This window comes from Anopheles bellator, chromosome 2, assembly GCF_943735745.2.
Source record: "Anopheles bellator chromosome 2, idAnoBellAS_SP24_06.2, whole genome shotgun sequence".
Taxonomy (NCBI): Eukaryota; Metazoa; Arthropoda; class Insecta; order Diptera; family Culicidae; genus Anopheles; species Anopheles bellator.
Window position 1 is genome coordinate 72846711 of NC_071286.1, and position 24904 is coordinate 72871614.

The following is a 24904-nucleotide window of genomic DNA, read 5'->3' on the forward strand; positions in this document are numbered from 1 at the left end:
CCCGGTGGAACCGATACGATTATCGGTGCGCTAATGCGCGTGACGATTTGGAATTCGATCGACAATAATTTCATTCTCCATCTAAAATGCCCATTTTGCACCGAAAAAGAGGCATCTAAAAACTGATAAAAAGCCGCTTCTTTAGTCAACAACCGAGATGGAAACGCAAAACGGTGGCCCCGCAGGTCTACTGATTGGATTCGAGTGGTGGGCGCACTTGCACGCGATGATCGGTGGAAAATTTGCAATTTAATTAGAAGGCCCCACGCCGAACGCCAGGGGCATGAAAATTGGTCGTCTCGCTCTTTGTTCGTGGGCCGTTTTGTGCGTCGACTTTACTTTCCATGAAAACAACCGTTTAATCGAGCCGATCGATTTCGAGAATTAATGTTGAATTTTTGCGTGTTTCGGTTCGGTTTGCGCTTTTCACAACTGATTTTCCCACACAATTCCGATCGCCCCAAACGCTGTAACTAGTCGTTCGACATTCGCTTGACCTTCGCGGAATTTAATTCTAATGACGAGTCGTTCCGTTGGCTCAAGTTCTCGAAAAGAGCGCCGGGTCCGTGATCCAGGTGCTGCTCTACGAAAACAGTCCCTCCAGCAGGTGCAGCGAGATGCACAGGAAGAACTTGAGAATTTTAAACTTTAGTCAAACGGACGTCGTGATTTGCTCGACCACCTGAATCGGGCGATTCGGACGGCAGAAGTTGACCCCGCTGGCGGTGGTCCAGTGGCAGTGATTCCAGTGACAGTCGGCGAACGCACCCCCGGTGGCCGGCCCCGGCCGCCCGCCCAGCCCCTCCGGAACGCTACGGCTGCGGGACGGTTGATACTGGAGCCCGTTTGCCGGATACGGTGGCAGTTGATGCTGATGATGCGGATGACGATGATGCCGTTGCTGGGTCTGATGAGGAGGATAATGGTACGGATGCTGCTGCTGAAGGTGGTGGTGGTGGTGCGGTGTTGACGGTTGATGCTGTTGCCCCACGCTTCGCTGACGCCCTGGTGTGCCCTGGGTCTGGGTGCGACCCGTCTGCCCACCGGAACGGAAGCTCTGCTGCCGAGTGTCACGGTGGACCGTCACCGGTGTCGCTGCCGCTGACGGATTGTGAACTTCACACCTGCGTGCGTGCGGAACGGGGAATTTATTACTTTCGGCCAGCATTATTAATGTGTTTAAGCTCGATAATTGACGTTGATCAACGGGGTGGGGGGGGCGATGGAGAAAGTTTGGCCACACGGGCCGGGGGCTGAAACAAAGAAACCAATAACCGATCGCAATACTGTCCCCTGTCTGCTGTCGAAAACTTTTCGGTGGCCCCTTTCTATTTTATTAGTTTCGAAACGGGGCGCCATTATTTGATTTTGATTATGCGATTATGAATAATGTTTCGCGGGGGGCCCCGAGAGGGTTCGCAGGATAAAATCGATCGGTTAATGCTTTTATCAGCACCAGAGCCAACTAAATTAACAACTATTATGCGATTTACTGAATTATTCATGAAGCTATTCGGTCGGCTCGGAGAACTTTCTTCAGAACCACTTTCTCGTGACAGCAGCCAAAAGTTAGATAAATCGGTTTTGTGTGACTCCATAAATCCTGCTAAGCACCAAGAAATTTTTCACCGTCCCCTGTGGATTTGGTGACGGTCGGTTGTGGTGCGGCGTGCGGCATCACGTCAGACCAGCCAGTGGGCTAAATCTGGTGAGAAAATAATTTAAGTAAATTTATTATCCTCCTCAACGCGGAACGTGACACGACAGCCAAACAAATGTTGCCCACATTAAGCAAAGTCCAACAGAGGGGCTTAAGCAACTCTCGGGCCAGCGTTTGCTGAATGATTATTGGCCGGGTATTAGAGCCGGGTAAATCTGGCCGGGAAAGTGTCACCAGAGAGTGTAACTGTCAAACACAACTCTTGCTCCAGTTTGACACATTACCTACGGCTGGTACCTTTTCTCCCGGCAAAAGGAGTCGTAGTAGGCCTGGGCAGCCCGACGACTGTCGTAGCAACCGGTTGCCGGATCCTTCTAAATGTGTTTAACATCTTTTGGTTGGGCCCGGGTCGCTGCTTCATTTCGCATATTTTAATCTTCATTAGCTGTGGCCACATTTTTCCAGAAGGGTTCCAGGGCGAGGACTTTAACACCAGTCGTCGTTTCGGTCCGAACAAACACGGCTTGGTAGAGGAAATTCTACAAATTTCTTAGATGCGTTGTCGCTGCCTTTAGCCGGGACGGTCCTGTCAGGATCGTTAACAAGCCGGTCTGCATTTTGGGGCCTTCGAAACATATTCGACCGGTGTCTACGCTAATTGGCACGAAATTAAGGACCCACCTGGAGTAGCACCGGCTCGGAGGATAATCCGCCGCATACGATGCCAGCTGGCACGTGTGATGGACCGGATCGTCACTGAACATCGGCGTTTGGAACGCAAACGAGAGGCTCTTGTGCAGCCGGCCATGCGGCATCGTCCCGGAACCCGCCTGGCCGCAGTACGGGCTGTGATAGCTGCCGAAGGGCTGACCACCGCCGGCCGGACCGGGCTGCGGATTATCGACGGACTGGCTGTTGCCTAGCAGGTGACCAGCGGTACCACTCGTTCCGGCCGTTGCTCCCGAGGACAGGTTCAGACCACCGTTCATGAATTGGCTCGTCGAGAGGCCACGCTGCAGTGTGCCCGGAGGGCCGGCCGCCGCACTGAAGCTGCCTGTCGTTCCGTGACAACCGTTCGAGAGGTTCGTGGCGAGCGTGTTGGTGCCCCCGCCGTACCACGGTGGGTTGTTGTAACGGTGCGAGGAAAAGCTGCGATCCAGGATATGCTGACAGTCGGCGCTCGAGGACGTCGGGACCGTGCAGCGTGATGTGATGGACCTGCGGGTGACCCGACGAGCGGAACGGAACAGTGATGACAGCGAACGCTCGGGCTCCAGGGCTCGACTTACCCATTAGTGGAGTACTTCATGTTGCGCCCGTCCGGGTAGCCGACGAAGAACAGGATGATGGCGGAGATGGCGGCGCTGGCGGCGCAAATGTAGTAACCGGCTCGGCCATACCGGTGCGAGGAGTCGTTCAGGAAGGCGCACAGGGGCACCCCGAACAGCACCGGCAGTGACTCCGCTCCCTTGATGAAACCCCACGCCTTGGAGAAGTACTTGCCGCGGATCCGCTCGATCGCCAGCATCTTCAAGGTGTACCGATAGCCGCCGAGCCCGAGTCCGTAGGCCCACGCCGAAAAGCAGAGGCCCCGGTAGTCGGCCACGGCCGATAACACTAATAGCGAGAGTGACACTAACGTAACACAGCCCTGCCAGCCGCCCCGGGAAGCGAACATCGTTGTGGTTAAACTCGGTTTCGTTTGACATCCGCATCAGCATCAGCGGGCCGTTCTTACCTGACAAACATATTGACGCGATATCTGCACCTTCCGGAAGGAAATTTCCAGCGTCTTGTTGATCGATGAACCACTAAACACTATGCCTAACGCTATCGACAGTCCGAGAAAGGTTTGCAGCAGCACCAGATCCTGCATGTCGTAGCCCTCGCTGAACCCGTGCAAGGACTAAAAAGAGCGAAAAACGGGAGACGGCTAAAGCGATTAAACTGAAATCCCCCAAAACTGTACCGCAAATGCCGTGGTCTGGGCCGGTACGTAGGTGTAAAAGCTTGGACCATGGAACAATCCCTTTGCGTGCCCTTCAATCCTCTGCGCCCCACGAGAGCGCCACACGATCGTTGGCTGAGCGACCGAGGGCTGAGTGTTTCTAATAAATAAAGGTATTAGCCACCATTTTACTTCGCACGATTCGTGTCCGTGCGATTTTTCCCCCATTAGTGGCCGGATCGTGCGGGCGGGACATGTAGTCCTGAACCGAACCGAACTGGAACGTGGAAAGCTGCGGCTTAATGACGATTTAATGGAAGCCCACCCGGGGTGCTATCGGAACGCGAACGCGAACGCTTATTTCCTGCAGTGCGGTGGCCATTTTGTGGTAATTCTACGTATGTATGTGTGCGAGTGGTCACACTGATGGACGCCGGGAATTGAATTATTATTTGAGACAGCTTGCGGCGGTGGGGCGATTTTATGGAGCAAATTGAAACACTCCCTCTCTCTCGGTCGCTAATCGCAACCCGACCAGGAATTTTGGACTCATTTTGTCCCAAACGATTAATGTTGTTGGTACCGTGCGATGTGCGGTCATCGGGGTGTTAAGGATCATCGTTTAAAACACCGCTAACTGGTGAACAACTTTTTACCATCACGCAATGTTCGATTCGTCCTTTTTCGCTCGATTCCGGATTCCAACTTCATATTGGTTGGTTCAGAGCTGGGAATCAATTTTCTTCTCAATCGAGCCGGTCCGATATGTTGATTGATTTACGCCCCGCAGGCAGACGGTCGGGCTATTTTTGCGTCCTTAGTTAGCAAAAGAAAACGGATCCACCCATGGGCGGATCCCTTTGCCGGGATGCCGGGTGTTTGCGTTCGTTCCGCTTCACACACGGATCCAGGGGGCTGAAATAAAACCCTCCTACGGGCCTACGGAAGGGTCCACACGAATCCAGACTTACCAGAAAGAATATCGGAGAATAGATGCCAAGTGCGGCCACCGAGGCCGATATGGACAGCATTCGCACCGACGACGACTTTAGGGGCGTGAAATCGAGAAACGGTGGCTTCGGCGTACGGACGTGAGTTTTCTTTTCCTTCACCTGCGGAATCGAAATATTGACGATGAAAGAAAATTAGGGTTCAGATTGGAAAAGTTCTTCCCTTTAACCCCTTTAACTTGTTAAGCATTACGAATCGGGATTTTTGATGAGTTGTTCTTTAATGACGCCGAGGCTTCGAAACCATTTTCTTTTGGACAGTCAGAGGGCTGCGATGGTGGCCCCGCAGTAGTAAGCGCCGGAAGGACTGTGACGGAAGGACACAACAATCATCTTACAGCACGCAGAAAGCTCGGGTTACCTTTTTCCTTTGGTTTTTCAAGTGCAGTATCGCGCGCCGCTGCGGATGGTACAGTGAGGCCGGCCGGTACAGCAGTCCCATGAAGAAGCTGAACGACACCAGCCCGGTGACGGCCTGCAGACCGAGTCGCCAACCCATCTTCCTGGAAGCGAGAGAAGCGAGGAAAGCGTCACAAAAATCCCCACCGGATCGTGAAAGCGATTATGGCCCGGGCCGGGCTCGGGCCCGGGCATAAGTGACAGGACATTCGGCGTAAGGTAAACATAATAAGACAACGGAGATCCTGCTGATCCCTGCTCCATTGTGTGCCACAAAGCGAGTGCGTGTTTCTGGGGTCGGCCTCTCCAACGCAACACACAACGAGTTGAAGACCCGGCAGCCGGCTAGGCTGACGACGGATTGAAGGAATTATTTACTGCCCGCCGGCGTCCTTACTACGAATTATGCTGCAAAATCTTTACCTACTTCCCGAGAGGAGCCCGCGCAAGAGAGTGAAAGTGAGAAAGGGGCGGGCAAGACACTTGGCGGGCAGACACTTCCATAAATGGCCTCCGGGTGGTTGGGAAGTTTTTGCACGTGATTTTGAAGCTCCATAAATCCAGAACTTAAGTTAGGGCTCCAGGATTCCGATCGAACGGAAAGAAGAAGGTATGTTTCTTTTGTAAAAAGTTTAACCCTATTCCTTGGGCTCAAGAAAGTTGTGGCAATATTAGAAATAGTAATTCGCTCATTTCAGAACTAATAATCGGGCTTCCTTTTTTAAGCCTCAAATATCCCATCGCTGCCTGATCGATTGCCCGATGTACGGTGATGGGTCGGATGGTTCCAATCTAACTCGACAGCGGATGCCCTCATCCGCGGGAGGAAATGATAATGGATTTCTGTTGGCCATGCCATCATCGGAAGCCGTCGTTCACCGTTCAAAAACCGCACACTGACTGATTGTGTAGAGTCCGGCCCGTTCACTTCACTGAATCCTGGTGCGATTCGGTGGTGATTGATTTCGCTACGCTTGGGTTCCACGTTAGCGCGTGATGTTTGCTCGCTGAAATTGAGAGCCAACCCGACGGTGGATTCTCTGGCGCAGCGAACGGCTAACGGTGAGTCCGAAAAGCTCGATAAGCGAAACCGATTCCACGAAGCCTTCACGCAACGGGGCTAAAAGGAAAATAATCTTTTTGCTGGTTAGATTTGATTTTCGTTTCCTTTACAGCTTACCCCGGTGGTAAGAGATACGCCCAACGGTGGCAAGAGTTGAAGATGGGAAAAAGTAGGACATCGGAAACTTCGGAAATAAGGGCGAAGCGAAATAAATGTCAGACTTCAAGTTGACAGACAAAATAACAGTGAGGCTGTGAGCCTTGCTCATATTACGATCAAAGCTGCGATGTGTGCCTTCTTTGGCCATGCCGGGACAATAAACAACCACAAGGTAGACGGGACGGGACAAACCGTAGGGACCATATCGCAACTAAACGGCTCGACTTACCCGACGCCTTCCTTCAAGATGACGGAAAATAGCGCCACACCGACACCCTCGCCGGACATGGTGATCATTTCAACAAATTGTCTCCGACGTTTGAAGTAATGGCCCAGCATAACGGCGGCCGACTCTCGAACCATCGCCGAACCGATACCAACGATGACGCCTGCAATACAGAGAGAAAAAGGATAATGACGATGGGTTCGGCGCAAAGGACGCCATGACGCCGAGCCGACAACCGTTTGAGTGAGAGAGAAAGAAGAAAGAAAGAGACCCCGGCGAAGGATGTGGAAAATGCTAAACCGTGAAGTAGTAGGCTCTGCTTGAAACGGGAATAGAGAGTCCTGTCTGCCTGTCAGCGATGCTACCGACGACGACGACGACGACGAACGGTGTCAAAATGTGGGTTAGTGTGGTGTTCGAGGTAGGGGCTGCCGGAACTTTGTGGTGTTTCGCTCCCCAAGTCCCCAAGGTCAAAGGACAATTGCGCTGACCGAAGGCCGAGCCGAGGGGAGAGCGGATGGAATTAGGCAGAAATGGGTTTCGGTGGCGGTGCCGAAGTGGCTCGAAGGGTGGATGCCACATGGTCAACGGGACGGAACCACCACCACCGGTAGTGGAAAATATCTGGGTTAATCGTACATTCGCCATTCTTTCGGCTTGGATGACTCCGAACGGTCTCCCGGTCGGTCGGTCGGTCGGTCGGTGAAGTGAACCCAACCGTACCGAACGCAAACGAATTGTAAGTAGTTTCGAACCTCGGTCCGCCTCGGTGTCCTTTGGAAACGAGGGCTGCCCTGCGATCCTATCGGGGGCAAATGTTGATTGCAGACGGCTGCATGCGGAGCAGAAACATAATCCATAATGAAGCCGATGCGATCAAGCCTTTCTCGCCGCTCCCAGTGGCAGCCATAGTACTCGTGACTTCCACGTATCGTACACGGCAAGACGCAAGTGCCATAAAACAAATCAAACAACAACAGCAACATCGGCTTTCGGGAGACCACACGACCCGAAGAAGCGCCCTATTTTTCTGTGGCTTCCCAAGGCTAACACCGCAACAGGAAGTGCTCTCCGAATAGCTGCCAGGTGACCCGGCCTCGGCTCGGGCTGTGGTGAACATAACTTTTGGAAGCAGCCAAATAAAAACCTCTGACAATTTTATATCTTCTACACGGCACACAGAGCACCACACGCACCGAGAAGAGGAACTATAGATCAGATACGATGCCGTAAACACAACGACCAGCGCGGGAGAAGATGAGCAAATGGACTCCCTAAGCCGTATTGGCCGTAAAAGTGAACCAGTGGGTGAGGTCCAGTCCTCGATGGCCAGGCACTCTGCCGGGATACGGATAATTCTTCTCGGACAGGTACAATGTGTTTTCGCTAGCCTAGCAGGGTTCCGGAGGGAACCGCATTCGAGATAAGCCATATGAAGCGGAAACACATGTACCGTAACATGCGACTGGAACCAAAATTGAACGTTGGTAACTAGATTGAAATGGTGCGTAAAATTGTGAATCTGGACAAGGCGCCCATTTCTAACGAAGATCCTGGGTGGCTATGATTTAATAATGACTTCAACTGAGCCGCAAGCGTTTATTGTTCACAATGGAACACAACAAAATTCAATGAAGCACTTTATTTAGTTCCTGCGTAATGGAGCAAGCTATTTTTACCCGCAAATATCCTGGCGGCTGAAGCAATCGCATAGATATGCCATTTAAATGAGCTTTCGTCTGGCGCGACGTACACGACTGGCCGGGCAATGAATATATGAATTATTTATGCGAGCTTTAAGATGCCATATGGATGACAACAAGCCACTAACAATAATTGGCTTTAATGTGAGTGTCGTTTTGAGGTCCACAAACGGGCCCACAAATGGGATAACAAGACTATCCGATGCTCGGATCGTTGCCAAACTAGTCCTTAGGGTGTCTCCTTGCATGATGTTTATAACACGTATTTTGGGTTTCAACAAAAAGATTATCAAGCAAACTGAAACTGCCATTTTGTGTAGCTTTATATTACTCAGTTTGACCAAATTGGGCACCGCATAACGGATCCGAAAAAACGCGAATGAGAGTAGAATGAAGAGGATCCTTACGAAAGCCGTGTGAGCCTCGTCGACACGGGAGAATGAAGACCAATAAAGATGTAAATTGAAGCTCGCTCGCATAAGCCCAGCTCAGCACGATCGCGGCCTACATGCGGACTATTTTTCGTGGGAAGATGTTTGAACAGCCCCCGCCCGGATGCTGAAGGCCGTTACTTACCATAACTGAATGCTACCTGGTGCAGCTGCGTGGCGAAGGATGTGAACAGGATGCCGAGGGCGAGCACCAGCCCACCGAGGACGGCCGTCAGCCGGGTGGACTTCCTGCGGCAAAGCGCCACAACGATCGTGGCCGAAAACAGCGACGCAGCCCAGCTGGCCGGCCCGAGCCATCCTGTAATGAGAGAGAGAGAGAGAGACAGATGGTCATCGCGTAAGTAAATAAGCATCGGTAATGGAATTGTGCGAACCGTGCGCCATTCCGACGAGGAACCGGTGGCGCTAGAACCGGGAAACATTGTAGATTTTTTATGAGAAATTATGAATTGTGTTTTCCCTCGTTTACAGTCGCTGCGAACGTGGCTGCTGGTGAGGAGGTACCCCCCGGGACTGGGCATTCGGCAAATCAAAATGCGACTGATGGTGCAGCTTTGGCCAGTGGAGACGCATCTTCAACATGAATTCATATTTATTTATTTATTTATTTATTCGCCTCTTACCGACATCACCACGAGCATTTATTGCGCCACACAGCAGCAGCAGTGCCGGCAGTGGGGCTCACCATGGATCTAATTCATGGTTTGAATTATGAATTTACTTAGCAAGTGGCAACACTCGTCGGAGCGGACGTCGAGCCGAGCCCAGGGCGCGCGCTGCCGAGCTGCTTTTCGCACCATTATTTATTTGCATAAATTTTCGCCCAGCTAACAAGTGGTTAAAAGGCATCATGAATGTGGCCGGAAGCCGGAACCGGAACTGGATCGGGATTGTGTCGTGCTTCTCGGTCGTTCTCGTCGTCGTCGCCGTGTTTTAAGCAGATTATGAGGGAAAAATGTACGGCGCAGGATCACTTAAACTTATTTCACTTAGACCGGGATTTGTTCACTTATCGAGTTACACTGCTTATATATTTTTGCCACAAAAAATGTTTTAAAGCCAAACAGTCACACAACAATAAGAATTTGCCACAATGGATGTCCCTTATTGACACACGGCGATTGCGCCCAACGTACGCGCAATCAATCAAAAGGGTTTGGCATCTTTTCTTCCGATTGCAGATTCCGAAAGCCTCTCACATGTGTCACGGCCGCTTTCACCGGCGCCGGGTGACAAATGCAAGCGTGAACGCAAAGGTCACGTCGAGCATTATTTTCTGCAACCGTGACACAACCAGCGTCTTCGCTGTCAATTCACGGACGGCAGGTCCTTGTAACCATAGCAACGGCGCACGTTGGCGGCGCATTCGTTCCGTTCTAAAAACATTTGTCAGGCGTATTACGGGGCGTCTTTCGGAGGGTGGAAAAGGGGCAAAACCTGTCGCGGGGCAGAAAACAACGAAGGTCTGTGGTGTAACAAAAGAAGAAATATCTGCAACAGTGGCAGTGGCAAGAGCTACAATGTAAGGCACGGTGCCAACAACGGAGTGGTAAAAATGCCGTGAAATAAACAAAACAACAAAAAGTGGGACACCCTTCTAGTAGTGGCCATTTCCACCCTTGGTAATGGTGGCCATTTGTTGGGTCGACAGAGAGAGAGAAAGAGAGAGAGAGAATATCTATAAAACTGTCGACTTTGGACGGTCTCCTTGAATGTCCGCCTCGCTCCGTTGTGGCCACATTGCGCTGGTGCAACAACAACCTTTCTCGGGACTGCATGTGGATACCATTCGGGAAGGATGTCGAGGCGAATTATTCGGTGAACATACAGCAGAAGCAGCAGCACCCACCCAGCAGGTGGTAGTGTCCCGCTGCGAACTGCACGACGCCAGCACAATGCGCCTTCCCTCGGTCGATGGTCGGCGCACCTAATGTGCATATCTCCTGGCCCAGGAGCCGCGATATTTATGTGTGTGTTGTGGCTGAGCTTTGGCCTCGGTATTTATGGGATCAGTGTAACGCCCGCCATTTCCGGGTGCTCCGTTCTCCGCGCTGACCTCGCTCGGTGGAAAATCGACGGATAAATAATGGCAGCTTACGTCGAACGTCGGATCGCATCGCGTGTGGGGCCGGAAAATCGCCCAGGAAAGTAAATCATTTCCCGTTTTCGTTTTAGGTGTTGATTGGTTGATTTAAACTCATAAAACCCATGCAAGCCATTTCAAGCACCGAGCATTAGCCTTCCGAATAGCGCTACGTGTTCCACCAGCAACCAACCGCCCGAACCGCAAGCTTTGACACGGCACAAAGGAAAGTAAGGAGTCCTTCAATTGTCGGCGCTCAACGTCGGCAAGTAATTTATCAATAAAAACGAGCGCACGACAGGCATCATGGCATTGATGGCGCCGAAATTGTTGAACCATTTATTAACGCTGGTTGCGCGCGTTGCGGTCTGGCCACTCGATTGGCTTCGTTAGGTTTGCCGAAACCGCCCCCTTGCGAAACAGATGCTCAATCGACTTCTTCAAATTGGTTCTGACCCCGCTCGAGGGCTGCGGGAGCCGATTTCCAAGAATTCCCAATCCCGTTAGGCTCTCACATTGCCGATCCAATCAACATCTGCCACGGTTCCGGTCTGGAAACGGAAAACAACAAACAACATTATTGTTACTGTGGCCACCGCTGAGTGCGGCCGAGTGACGGAATGGGATTTCTGCGATCCGATGATTGCTCGTCGATTTCAGGCCGCGTGTCGTTCAGGACGAAAGTACAGCCAACGAGGCGAGTGCGCCTCGCTGGTTAACAAACAACAACCTTTGGTCACATATCGGGGCTACCGTCTGTAAGTAACGGGTGAAGAAATTGAAAGAAAATTCCCGGATCCCCCAACAGGCAGAAGAAAAAAACCGAAAGCACCATGCGTCTCCACGGAAGGTGTTAATTTTGGTGCTGAAAGGCACCAGGCGTCTCCATTACCGGCAATTCCCCAGCGTCATATTTGGGACGAATAATCAAAGAACGTCCCACAATCACGGGGTTCCGGCTTTTTTCTGTTTTCCGGTTCCAGAGCCGATTCGAATGAGTTGAGCGATTGAACCAACGATCACGTGTATGACCGATGACGTTACGCCCCCCAGAGGGTCCCTGCCGATGCTGCCGATTCTTTTCATCAACCCAGACAAGTTGCCGTTATTGCTTAGCCCTCCGGCATCCGGTGGGCTCTCTGTTTATCGACCCGTCAAAAAATGTCGCCCAAGGGACATGAAGAACGAGCTATTTCGTTTTAATTCCATCCTCTCCAAAACTCAGAACTCACAAAAAGGCACACACAGGAATGAAACATAAGGACCTTCACCGACACAGCGAGGGACGTGTCGGATGAGTTATGAGTGTAGTTTGGTTGGACGATTGCCAAACGGAGAGCACCGATTCGTTAGCACTCTGGGCGAGAGGCGCCGACCACGGCCTGAATTGTGCCGGGTTCCGTTCGGTTATTGTTTCCCAACGCTTTTGTAGCCGCCCCTCCCCCCGACACACCAATTGCGGGCCGGAATTGAAATAACATTGTCAATTAATTATAACTAATGGCCACCGTTGCGTGGCCGCGTTATTACGTTGACTTATGTGTCACCACATACACGCGCGCCAACACCAAATTGTTAGCGAAGGCGCAATCGTGCGAAATTGATCGAAAGCGCCATCGATGGGTTTTTGCTGCCAACCCGGAGCCTGGAGCGAGGAGCACTGCGAGTTCACCAACCAGTGATGGCTTTATCGGCGTACGACGGATTGAAGTTTTCAGCAACAGATTACGCACTGCGTGCGTAACGACAAACCATCAATCAATCGAATCGAGCCGAACCGTTCGCGGATTCTGTAAGGGAGCAGTTTTTCAGCCAACTCACGGCCGGCGTCAACCTACGGCGGAAGTCATCCGTTATCCTCGAGGTGTTGCTGAGTCGGCTACAAGTGCTGCATGGATCGGATCGCAGTTCGTTCTACCGAACCGACAGATACTTACTTCATTTCGACACAAAATTGCTTCATGATTGATCACTTCTCGGGCACCCGCGTGAACTGGTAAGCGTTTGAGCTCTCCGAGGCTAATTGCAGCGTAAGGTAAACAGGGAACACGGTACCAACTGTGTTACAATGTTTCCCAGCGTATCCACAAAGAAAGCTGTCGACTTTCGTTACACTGTTGACTGCACTGGGCAAGTAACTTTTTACTTAACCTGCCCGTTCGTGGACCCGGTTCCCAGGGCGCCACAGGAAGAGCAAGGAGCCCTCCAAGGAATCGTAAATACATGACACAATTTATTGCGCTTTGAACTTCCTTCCACGACAACAACGTCGAAACTTTTGTGCTTTGTTGCTGGTGGCCAATCGGCACCGGCAAAAAGGAAAAACAAGATGCCGTACACGAAAGGAAACGATTGTCGTAAACAGGACACAAAATGCATTTGCCGTACGGCAGTGGCCTCAGCAGTGCGACAAATGCGTCACTAACGAAGCAAAGTTTGAAGCGAGAAAAGGCACCTGGTTTTTTCGGGGTGGGACCCTTTCCGATTGTGTCGGTCCGGATTTTCACCATCGGTTATTGTTTTCTGTTCGGCCAGAACTGTTGTGTTCGCCGGTGCAAGGCGCCAGGCGCCACTGAAAGCAATCGGTTTTTTGTCGTCGCCAGGCGTCTGCACATATGCCCGGGATTCAAAGCAAAAAGATTGATTCGATTGCGATTGAGTTTTGTCACCCAAAAAGGGGTCACAGAAAATAGGATAAAAACCATGGATAGAACTCTGGTCACAAGAAACCTGAAGGATACAAATGGCCATGTAGTTTTGACATTTAAAATTGACGACACCAAACAGGGGCCCCTGTAATCGATCTTCATCCGCCGCTAATGGGGCCGATAAGAGAATCTTCTTCGCACGGAGTGTGGCCGGACGACACGGACCGAGAGAGAGAGAGAGAGATTAGTTTTATCTTCTTCCCCGAGTCGTGACACGTTCTGTCGAACACGTCCGTAGAATCACTTCCGCCGGTGACCGGGGCTCATAAAAAAGAGCGCGGTAAATGATTAGCCGCCTGATCTGGGCCTGGGGCGCGCGCGTGTCCTGCAGCGTCCCGCCGTGGGTCACTTTCGAGCGCCGATGCCATAAATTAGGTTATAATATTTATTTATATCTATTTATTACCGGCGTCGCCACCGGCAGCAGCAGACTATCGTCGACGCTGATTTATGACCGCTGGTATGGCCGGGCTCCAGGGCACGTATGGCCCGACCATGGCGTCGCTCCTCGGGCTGGGAAGTCTCGGAATGAAGTGTAAAATTCATGAGGATGCTTTTATTTACCCCGGAACTGTGTGTCGAGACGAATAGTTTGCCCATACAGTGACCAATGGGACTCTCTCTCTCTCTCTCTGTCTCTATTTTCGGTGGCAGTTTCCGGAAACAGGACATCCCGGGAGTTCTCCCTAATCTGCCGCATATTTTATGCCAGACAGGCAGACCGTGTGCAGTCACGCGGACACGATTGCTGAATGCTTAAACACAGCTCACACCGGCTCAAGAACTATCTGCCGCCACGGGACGTGCGCCATAAGTAATCGTTGAAATGGCCAGACGGGGGCCATTGTGTTATTGTTTATTCATTTACACGAAAAATGTCCACCGCGTCCACCGATGTTGGTTTAATATTTTATCGCTTTTAGCAGCCTTTTTCCGTCCGAAGAAAGGCGTTAGGAATTGGTGGTTGCTCTGTATCTTTAGTAACTCAGTGACAGTTTGTGGTGAAAAATGTGGTGGCCAACACGGCCCGATATCGATCGCGATACCTTTAGCATCGCGTAAGAGCGCAGCAGATTCGCAGAATTCCGAGCCAAAATCGATACCGGTCGGGACCGGTTTTTTTATGCTGAAACGGCTGATGTTGCAGATGCTGTCCGCTTTTAGTGCCACACAACCCAGGGCGGGGGGGGTCCTCCAACTTTAAGTTAATTCTGACACCCGGCACGGTAGTGGCTTGAAAACAATTGCATAAAAAGTGGGAAAACATAGAACACGGACACGGCAAAAACAACAGGGGTAGAAAAAAGGAAATAAATTCGTGCTCTCTAACCTGCTTCGGTATTCACCTCGTGACCCAGATGGCGTATCGCGTACAGTAGCAGCAGCCCGTACGAAAGCTGGAAGCCGGTCGTGAGTACATGCGCCAGAAACGCGACACCACAGACGATCCAGCCCCAGCCACCGTCCGGGTAGAAGTGCTACGTGCGCCGGGACCCCAGGACGTGCGTGCGTGCGTGCAGGCGCAAACAATTTTTCCGACGTATCGACGACGGCCACGAAGGACATGAAAAAAAAGGGGAAAAGTCAAACAGTAAAATCAGTTTAACAAACGTCACCAACCCTCGGGGGGGCGGGGACAGCCGGCACGTGGCACCTTACCTGTCTGATGGCCGTCGTATCGACACCGGCCCGCCTCAAAGCAGGAACGTTCCGGTGCAGCGAGTGGAGCTCCCGCTCGAGCAGCGCCGGGTACGCCGAGTCCTCCTCATCCAGCAACCGGTTCCGATCGTATCCTGTCGAGCCCGGGCGGGGGAAGGGAAGGCGAAAAAACGATGAGAAAACCATTCGTCGGGTTCGGGAATTTTATGAATGGAAAATGGGGAAATGACGACATGTGGTGTGTGACGAGGACGAGAGACGACAACCCCACAGGGCGAGGTATCAAATTTCGATCAAAAATTCATTTACCGTGTAGATAAATTTTGATTGAAAACGAGAACCGAACCGCCCGAGGCCAGGTGCGAGGCCGCACGGAATCGTCCCTTCATTTGCTGTCCGTTCATGTCCTAGTGTCCTGGGTGTCCCTACATAGAGTGTGGTTCGGCGCATTTTGATAAACGCTCCCGCCCCCCAAGCTACCGGACAGAGGTCATACGAAGGCACAACAAGTAAATGGACATAGATTTAACATCATGTTTAAAGAGGAAAATATGTTCAAAAAAGAGGAATCGTTGAGGTTGAACTCCAGCGGAGCGATGGTTATCAATCACTCAGGCATCACACTTTTTAAATGGTCTTTAATAAATGAATTATTACTGAGTTAGGTGAGTGTTTGCGTAGCCCCATTCGTAGGTGTTCCGATGCTGCACAAAATGCAACGCAAAATAGAGGGACCAGAGAACGGCCCGCTAGTTGAAAATAATGCTACAATTACGAGTTTTCCCGGGACGAGCGTATGTGGGCCGGCGTAAAGAAAAGTTTTTTGTTTTGTTTCGTGAGTTTCGTGTTTATGGCCCCAAAGTTTGCATTATAAAGGGTAGGTATAAATAATGGGCCCGAAACGGGAACTCCACGAATTACTCCGTCAACACTAAGCGAGAGAGTGAGAGAACGTTTATGTATGTTTTGGGGTTTCACACCAGCCGTAAAAGTTGGCCATCCTAGCCGGGTGTGCTGGCCAGCGTCTCGACCACAGATTTACAAAGAACTCTGGCTTGCGGTGTGACTTCGTAATGAAAACTAATTTGCAAACACTAACTGGGATTCTTGTTCGGGTGCAGTTTGTAGAGTTTGTTAACAATATTCCGGAGCGTCCTGGCGCAAACATTAAACGTACGACTGTAGGCACTTAGGGGGCCCCATTTAATTGCATTCATTTCGTTGAATCTTTGATATTGTGGAACCGGTGCAGAAATAACCCGGCAAACACCGTTTAAGACCTGCGCGAGCCGACCTGCGATCCTAATTAATCATTTTCCCTCGACCCACACGGCCGGAGGGCAGTAATTTGAAACTTCACGCCAGAGCTCATGAGCTAGGACCTCGGGCCGCGACGACACGGCGACATAATTGAGTGCTTTGTTATGCGCTCAAAGATCAACGTTCGCACTGTGGGTTGGTTCTGCCGGCCCGTTGTCTGCCTGGCATTGTTTTATAGCTCGCCCCGCCCGGTGAACTATGGGACGCTCGAGTGCATCACTTTCACCCACGTCGGGAGGGACATTCCGTTCCCGGTGATCGGCGGTGCACCAGCGGCGCCGGCGGTCGTTGCATATTTTGCGGTGGATGTGATGAATGGCGTTTCGTGGCATCGCTCGAATGACGAGCGTTCCCGGAGCGACGACGATGAGTGCTCGGTACATAAATTTAATCCGCCTCGTCGTCGTGCCGTATTTACGCCATTTCCTGCCCGTGGGGTGGGCACCAACTTTCACCTTTCCATCCACAGGCCAGGCCACTAGGCAGAATGCGAAGTCGATAAGCCTAATGAAATTGCGCGCCCCCTTGATTCGTTACTAACTTTTTCACCGGGGTGTGGCCGACGCCCGAAAGCGGGCGAATATTAATTTCTGTGCCACGCGAACTGCTTCGTCATCTCGGCCCGGGCGCTGACGGATGGCACACGGGACCGATATTTGCACGGGGAACGGAGCACTGAACAATGAACACACATCCTGCTGTCTGTGCAGTTTTCGTGCAGCGCCTACGTAGACCGCGCATGGAATGGAGATACATCAACTCCATTATCCTCGCTCAAGGTCCCACCCCGAGTCCTGGGCTATCTTCGTCGTAAATCGTGATGGAAATGATAATGTGGGACGGGGGGGAGGCGAGTCATGCTTGTTAGTATCCAAAATGACCAAGGGCTAACTTTTCGCTCGACGCCCCATCATCATCATCCTCGTTGGGGGAATAGGGAGCTGAGCCATGAACACCTCTCGCTCGATATTGTTATTATCTCAGGAGCCATTGCCCGTCGGTGCTCTGGGTGAGTGACATGACGATGGGCTTTTTTTTCGGGACCAGGGATTATCTTCACGCCGCATCCTGCCCCGTTACCCTGTGCACTCTCGTGTCATCGTTCGGACTGGGTCCATCACGCAAATTGCTACCTCTTTTGTCAGTCACCTCCGAGTACTTCGAGTGGTCCGCAAAATGAAGCCATTATTGAGAACAATTCATCTGTGGTCAATGTCTGGACGTCGTCCTCGTCGGGGACTCAAATTAAATAAGTTGAAAGTGAAAGGAACAAAAGAAGCACTCCATTTGGAAGCACTCCAGGACCTACCAGGATAGGTGCCGTTGCCGCCCGTCTGCAGCTGTCCCGAGCTGGCGGTCAAGTGGTTACGCTCCAGAGTGCCACCAGCCCGATTGTGTGACCGGGGCAATGTGCCACTTCCGATCGATCCCGACCCAAGGGTACCGCCGCCACCGCCGCCGCCGCCGAGCGAGGCCAGGTGTGGATGGGATCGATTAAGGGTCGAGCTGGCCGATGCCATCGAAAAGCGGCACCGCTGGCAACCATTGCGGACCGGTGGTGGCAGTGGTGGTGGTGCCGGTGGAGGTGACGCCGACAGGGCCGGTGAGTCAGGATTGTCCAGGTCATCATCATCGTCCTCGTCATCGGGGCCGCCTTGCAGGGGATCGTTGCGCTGCGTTGGGTCTGCCGATGACGGCTTCGGGCTTTCGCTCACTAGACCGAGCATCTTCTCATCGACCTGTGACTCCTGGTGATGCTGCGAACGTCTTGCGTGGGCGACCGGTGGTGCTGCTGGTGGCTGGGTCGGTGGAGAAGGAACCTGCACACCGACGGCCACGGTCGACGCAGTCCGCAGGAGAGGCTGCTGGGGCGCTGTCCGACCGCAGTGTCGTGGTAGAGACGAATAAAAGTACGGCTGCTGCTGCTGCTGCTGGAGACGGGCACCAGATGGCGCTAGGGTGTCGGACGCGAACGAAACACTGCCGGGGGCGCGTATCGACGGCCGGCGCCGATTCAGGGTCGTCGGAGCCGACGAGTGGTGCAGGGTTTGGGAGGTCGAGTAGAAGTAGCCCAGAGCGCTCGACGACAGACAGGTGCAGGTGAGGTTGATATTGTTGTTGCAGTAGTAACAGTTGTTCTTCTTCCGCTGAAACGAACCGGTTCCGGTTGGCAGTGTAGTTGTGGCCGACGCCGCCGCCGACTGCTGCTGGGACTGTTGTGGGGTGTAGTGTGGTGGTGGTTGTAGTGGGGGTTGTTGCTGCTGCTGCTGCTGACGGTAGCTGTAGTGTCATGGAAGGGTCATCGACTGCTGCGGGAAACACGTGGTGCCGGCGGTCTGAGGACCGAGCCACGACGGGTACGACGACTGGTGGGGAAGATTCGGGTAGCTCCGGTAGATGCACTGTGGTCCACCCAAAGATCCTAGCGCTATCGGTGCGCCCGGGTAGCTTGGATACATCTTTTATCCTTCGCGAGAGTCGACGACCACACGGCTACTACGATTGAGAGATGCGTTCAAATGTCAAATGTGAGCGGACTCTGACAGTTCCCGGTGCTACGCGGAACAGCGGGCTTAAAGCAAACGGTGCACTCTACGGGGAAACGATCGCTGCCGCGCCGGATGCGCCGCGGATCTATCACAGACCGTGGTTCAAATCGGTTCGCTTCGTCAACTCCATGACCCGTGGCGGTTTGAAGTCGTCCCTACGCAGCCGTCAGTCGGCATACGTTCGGCACCATCCGTCGAAACGTTGACGCGAGACGATTTGCATAATGCCGCCCAGTTATGTCGTGTTCCCCATCCCGGCCTCTAGCCGGTTGGCGCGTGCCCGTCTGCCTTCGCTCAAAACCGATTCCGATCGCATCCGCAACAGCAATGAGAGCACCACTAAATTTCTATCACAACTTGCGTAGGTCACAGCGCTGCTTCGGAAGACGTCTCCGTTGTCCCAGTTGTCTTGGCTGTAAGAAACAATCGAAAAAGAGCAACATAAGTGCGATGCAGCGGGCGGTCCTCTTCGTCCAATATCACGCAGCCTGCTACCCCAGCACGGCACCGGCAGCCTCTGAGAGGCAATCTTGTAATTTATGGAAGAATAAATTTCGCTTAATGCGACAGCGACAACGGGAGAACATGGGATTTTGATAATTTAATACACGCCACGCCAACGAGAAGACGGCCGGGCGAAAATGGGAGAAACAATATGAAAGGCGGGTCGCGAACGGCGGTCCCGACGATCGTCTTGGTCGCCCGGCCCGCGGCCCCCGTTTTGCATCGAGCCACCTTCCCGAGCCCGTTAATTGTTATGCCGCGTGAACTGATATGTCTTTATCAGTTTTTGTGTACTAATTTAATCGTGACTTACGATACGGGGCCGCATTTATCATGGGGCATCGCGCACGGAACAAGCAATTACGCGGCCGGAGAGAAGTAATAATCATTAAGGACATAACTTTCGGACATTATAATCGGGCGTTTTCCGAAATGGACGTGCGAAAAAAAAAACAGGACCATTCGCGCCCGAGCGGCAGCCTTTTTGGTTAATGGGCAGTTCCATGTGGAATTTATCGCCGTTGCACGGTGCAATATGCGCGTCTGGGTTCCGATAAACTGAGCACCTAATGGATCAATAACGTTTATGGACACGCAGCAAAACGCAGATTTGGTGGCCCGAAAGTGCGATAAAATCTTTACCACTCTGTCTTACCAGCCTTGAAGCCCACAGAGGCCCAATCAGAATCAGAATGCCGGAAAACTCAGAAACCTGGGGTTGGTTAAGTTCTGAGCGTTCCGGTCTCTCGGTTGGCCTCCTTCTTAAAAGAATTTTCCAATATTATTAGCATCATTATCTTTCCAGTACAGTTGGCGAACGATGCCGGCAACTTATCGGCGTGCCACTCCATTAGCTAAATGCTACTACCGAGGCGAACAGCGAGCGAGGAGAGTATCGGCCACTGGGTGGATCCACTTTTCGGCCAAACTTTGAATGGGCGGCCAAAAATCGGCCAACTTTCACTGGCGAACGAGTTTGTGGTAAACTTTTCCGTGGTCGCTGGTGAAAATTAAATTCAAATATTAAATTCACACCAAATCCTGGGCTGGGTTGTGGCTCGAGTTGGTGGGTGATGCACGCGGTAGTGGTCCGGAAATTGAAACTGCTAAACAAAGTTCGGACGACACCACGACCGCTGGGGGCCCTTTCGATGGGCTCCAATTGTCGTGTGCAAGTTTATTAATTTTCGAATAACTTTTTTCTCGTCCCGAACACCGTGCGGTTTACGCGTGGACATCCTTCCGGTTGGCCTTTCAGCCACCAAAGAATCTGCGAAGCAACCAATGTGGCCCCCAGACGAAGCGCCTTTTAATGGGACCAACATCAACATGGTGGGGTGATTGCTTTCTGGGTGACCTAGGACGAAGGAATGTAATGCCGGCCGCCTCTCGTAATGGGCCAATTATCTGTATGATTTATCGGCTCGGGCCCGTTTCCGTTGTAATTACGCTTGCGGTCCGCAGCCCAAACCGCAGAGTCTCCGTTCCGTTGCGAGAAACAATCTTCGAGACTCCGCTCGGGTAATTGTCATTGTCACACGTGCTTTTCGCCGGTGTTTAGGAGCAGTAAACTCTCTCGGGGTGCGGGTCTCCCCGGGCACAACCCGGAACCTTAATCAGAGCGTGGAACAACATATCGCTCGGATCTAGGAAAACGGATCCCCTGCACGACCGTCACCGTGATTTTCCGAGAAGTTCCCAAAGGGGCACGGCCGTAAAAGTTTACCGACCAACAGTGCGGCGCTGTTCCTGGCCCCAGGTTGCTGCCGTTATTATTTTTGTGGTCCAACCCAACTGAAGACGACGGTGTGCCGTGCTAATTTTCTGTGGACCTACCGAGTTGGCTTCTAACCGTTTGCCGGGTCCGGTGGCCGCGCATTGCATTTTGCATTACTCTGGCCACTCCTGGGACACAAAAGTGTCACTTGGCTAAAGGAAATTCTCTCGACGTCCTTGTGCGCCGTGCTTATGCTCTTCCGCCGTAGGCTGCAAATTACCTACAACCGACACGGAGAAGTGTGCGGCTTAATTAAGGGGGTCGAAAAAAAAATGGGAAGCACCACGAGGGTCCTCGGTGGTTTACACTTTAAATTTAAAACAAGCTTCGTAACCAGAGTGTAACTAACGGAAGCTGACGTGAACATAGTGTGACCCCTGTTTTTCGTAAGTACGTCTTATGTTGAAGAATTCGAGCATTACTTTCACCAAATAATCATCGAAAACAGCACCCGAAGTCCTAGGCAAGTATGCAAATCCGACAGTATCTTCTGCTTCACCTCGTAAATGTATATTCCGCTCTGAGCCTCGCTCTCATCGGCACTTGATTAAAACCATCCAAAGCAAACGGTGCGACGCGTCTAGGGCCCCCTCCCGTTAAGTAATGGGGCGATAGTTGGAAAAGCGAGTTTTTCGTGCCACTTCAATTCATTTCGAGCGATCAACCTGCCGTGAACCGTGTGTCTGGCGCCCACGGCCCACGGCACGGTACGCTGAGCTTTCGTCCTTCGTTCGAGAGGAAAATTGAAATGAAACGAGAGCACACGTGAGGGCTTAATTGAATAGCGCGCAACACGTCTCGTTGGTCGTCAGACGGCTGACGCGTGTCTGTGTGGGTGTTTTCCTCACCAGGTGGGCCAGCTGAAACTCGGCCAGGGAACTTTTCTTTGTCCCAACTCGCGCCCGCCGGTGGGCGACGATAAGCTGCTCTGGTGGGGCTGATACTTTTACGAGTAAGTCTCTGGGTTTGATTTATTAATGATATAACTTTCTGTGGCCTCGGCGCAGCAGCTTTGGCACGCTGAATTCGTCCACTCGAGACTTGGGATCCTGGTGCATTAGTAAAAGCATCGTACCGTTTGCTCAAATACAACGTCGTCCTTCGAAAAAAAAAAAATAGGACAGCGCGAGGACCATCGCGCTCGGTTGATGCGCTCGGAAAATATTAAACTTTCCTTTCGCGTCCCCGACACGGTTGTCATCACCCTTCACTCCGGATTCAGCTCCCGGCGTCAGCGTCATAAAACGATGCGCATCTCCGGGAGATCGTAAAAGCTGCACACGCCACTAGACGCTGACGTACATTATAATTTTTCACCACATTAAATCACAGTTGCTGTGCCATATAATCTGCACACGCGCTCCCCCGGTGTCCATTTCGATGAAGATCCTGCACTCCTTATGGCTCGGTGACACATGGTCCGTGTAGGAGACACCCTGCGCTGTACTGCTTGGGGAGGGTGTAAAAAATGACCTTTTTGCATGTCCTGGCTCCAACCTCCCCCCGCCGGGGGGTGGCATTTTTCCATTAGCTCTCTCGGTTCGGTTTCGGACAAACACCGAGCGGCGCCCCGAAACCGAAACGAGGATTTCGCCATTAGCTCCATCAAACTGGAGCGGGTCGTAAAAATTTATTCCCATCCGTCTCGTGTCGTGTCGTGCCGGCCACCGTCGTGGGTTTAAGAAACAGAAACGCGATAAAAAGAAACAGAGAGAGAGAGAGAGTCCCGAAAGCCGACATAAATCGTACGGTTCTTAAGCTTTACGCGGAGGCAACCCACCTAGGGCGACAAACCGGACCTCGGTGACGGATGGTCCGGGCCGCTTATTTTTCCAAAATGCAAAAACGGTCCAAGTAGACCGTGCGGCTGTCAAGCTGAACGTTTCGCAATTGCTGTGGGCGTCCTAGCAAGCTGTGGTTTTGTTCCGTGATTAAGTTTATATCCTCCGTGACATTTGAGTTCCATTTCTAGCCCGTAGCCCAAATTTTGTGAGCCGAAAAGTGTTTTATTTCCGAAAAGCAGAAGGCTAACGCTACTCTTGGAGGAGACGTTTTACTTGTGATAAATATCTATTCAACTCGATTATCAGTTTGCTGTTGCAGTGCCGTGTGAAGCCGTTTGCCTTCGGATGGGACATTTCACAAAGGTTAACTGTCAGCCAGCGCGTTCGTTTCCTCGAAGCCGATACCGGATGACTACGGTTCGTTTCCAACAGTTTCTCAAAACCTAATTACTGCTACCTACCGGTTCCCGGACCCACGGCAACAACGTTCGCTTATCTTCCTCTTCGGCGAAGAAGCCAACGATGGTAGTTTTACTACCGAAAAAGATGTCGGCGATGAAACTCATAATCTACATCTTTGCACAACTCTTTCGCCGTTCCTCGTAAGTTCTAATCGATTCCTGAGCATCCCGGGGTTACCAGTCTGCGGGCGAGGGTCCTGTGTTTCCAGGAGAGCAGGACAAAGTTTAATTACAGTTTTATAAGCGATCAATTACAGTTTTGCTGCTGTCGTCGATTGAATAGTTTGTGATTGGCGAAGCGAGCGTGTGGCACCGAGCAGATTGCAAGCAACTCCCGGGTGCCATTAAAATATGAATCACGAAGCTCATATTTATCTTCACAGGATGACGTAATGGGGATAGATAGCCCCCCCATTGTGGGTTAACTTTTTCGATCACTCTGTCAGATAACAACGCGCCGCGCAATCTAGCGTTTCATTTTTGCCCCGGGGCGGGACAATTTCACTGATTTACTAACCCTCTGGCCATCGCGGTCCCTCGGCCAACCTTAACAAAACAAAATCGCGCCCACCGTAATACGCAAAGCTCTGCGCACTAATTTGCGAGTTTCCGTTTTCTCATCAACGGTCCTGGCGGCTAGGGTCCTGCCGGGGGAACAACTTTTGCCTGTACCATCAAAAGTTTTACGCCCGTAAGAGCACCTTAAAGCCACGGGAAGCCTGGCTGAACGTTAAAGGTAGGATGTCATGTCCGCAGGGGTGTTTACTTGTTACTCGGAGCCGCGCACACACACATATACACACACCCTAACATGACCGCAACGTCCGTCTGCGCCCCCTGACGGGCGTAAGGGTGGATAAATTGAATTTTTAACGTAATCTCTATTCTTATTACTTCCGGGACGTTCGTTCGTCGTCCGCCGAAAGATCGACACTTGAAGTTGGCGAAACGAGTGGAGGGTTCGGAGTGGCGAAAGTGCAACCCAAAACCCCCGCGGTCCGGCGTGTACCGCAAAGCGCGATCTTCGCGTGTTGTTGCGCAAAAAAGTTATAAAATTTGGAAAATTCATTCCAGGCACCACCGGCAGGCAGCAACGTTTATGAACCCCCGAAGTGGCTCAAGTTTCGAGTGGCTAAACTCCGGAAGGAAAAAGGAAAATTGACCCGAATCGGTGAAGTTTTGTGGAAACTTTTGTAATAATACCGGGCCCCACTGGAAAGAACAACAAATTATTAGTAAATAATCAAAACCAGTCCCACTTCGAGCTTCGTACTGATAGGAAGCGCAAATGGGCAAATCGTTCGGGGCTTTAAGATCCGGATCCCGAGAGCACCACTTTAAGCTTAACCCAGTGCGGCCACAGCGAGCTAGCGAGCGAAGGAAGGGGCACTTTTTAATTAGACGATAAATTTTTTATTTCCAACAGACCGCTAATGAAG

General features: G+C 51.8%; 1 protein-coding gene across 1 annotated transcript; it reads right to left on the reverse strand.

Annotated features, from left to right (window-relative positions):
• Positions 1–652: 652 nt before the first annotated feature.
• Positions 653–23570, reverse strand: LOC131208008 (uncharacterized). Its single transcript, XM_058200650.1, has 12 exons — positions 23466–23570; positions 17700–18603; positions 15071–15204; positions 14742–14889; positions 8745–8918; positions 6469–6628; positions 4980–5121; positions 4580–4720; positions 3399–3566; positions 2950–3311; positions 2342–2878; positions 653–1124 (listed from the first exon to the last, which is right to left on the reverse strand). The coding sequence occupies exons 1-12, from the start codon at positions 23568–23570 to the stop codon at positions 653–655; spliced, it is 3447 nt and encodes a 1148-aa protein (XP_058056633.1).
• Between the last annotated feature and the right edge of the window lie 1334 nt (positions 23571–24904).

What these genes read in the sequence shown, in the direction of transcription:
- LOC131208008 (XM_058200650.1), bottom strand. Translation starts at nt 23,570, where the DNA reads ATGAGTTTCATCGCCGACATCTTTTTCGGTAGTAAAACTACCATCGTT. An exon ending in ATCTTGAAGGAAGGCGTCGG is followed by an intron (nt 5,122 to 6,468) that starts GTAAGTCGAGCC and finishes TCTCGCTTCCAG; the next exon opens with GAAGATGGGTTGGCGACTCG. An exon ending in ATGAAGTACTCCACTAATGG is followed by an intron (nt 2,879 to 2,949) that starts GTAAGTCGAGCC and finishes GGTCACCCGCAG; the next exon opens with GTCCATCACATCACGCTGCA.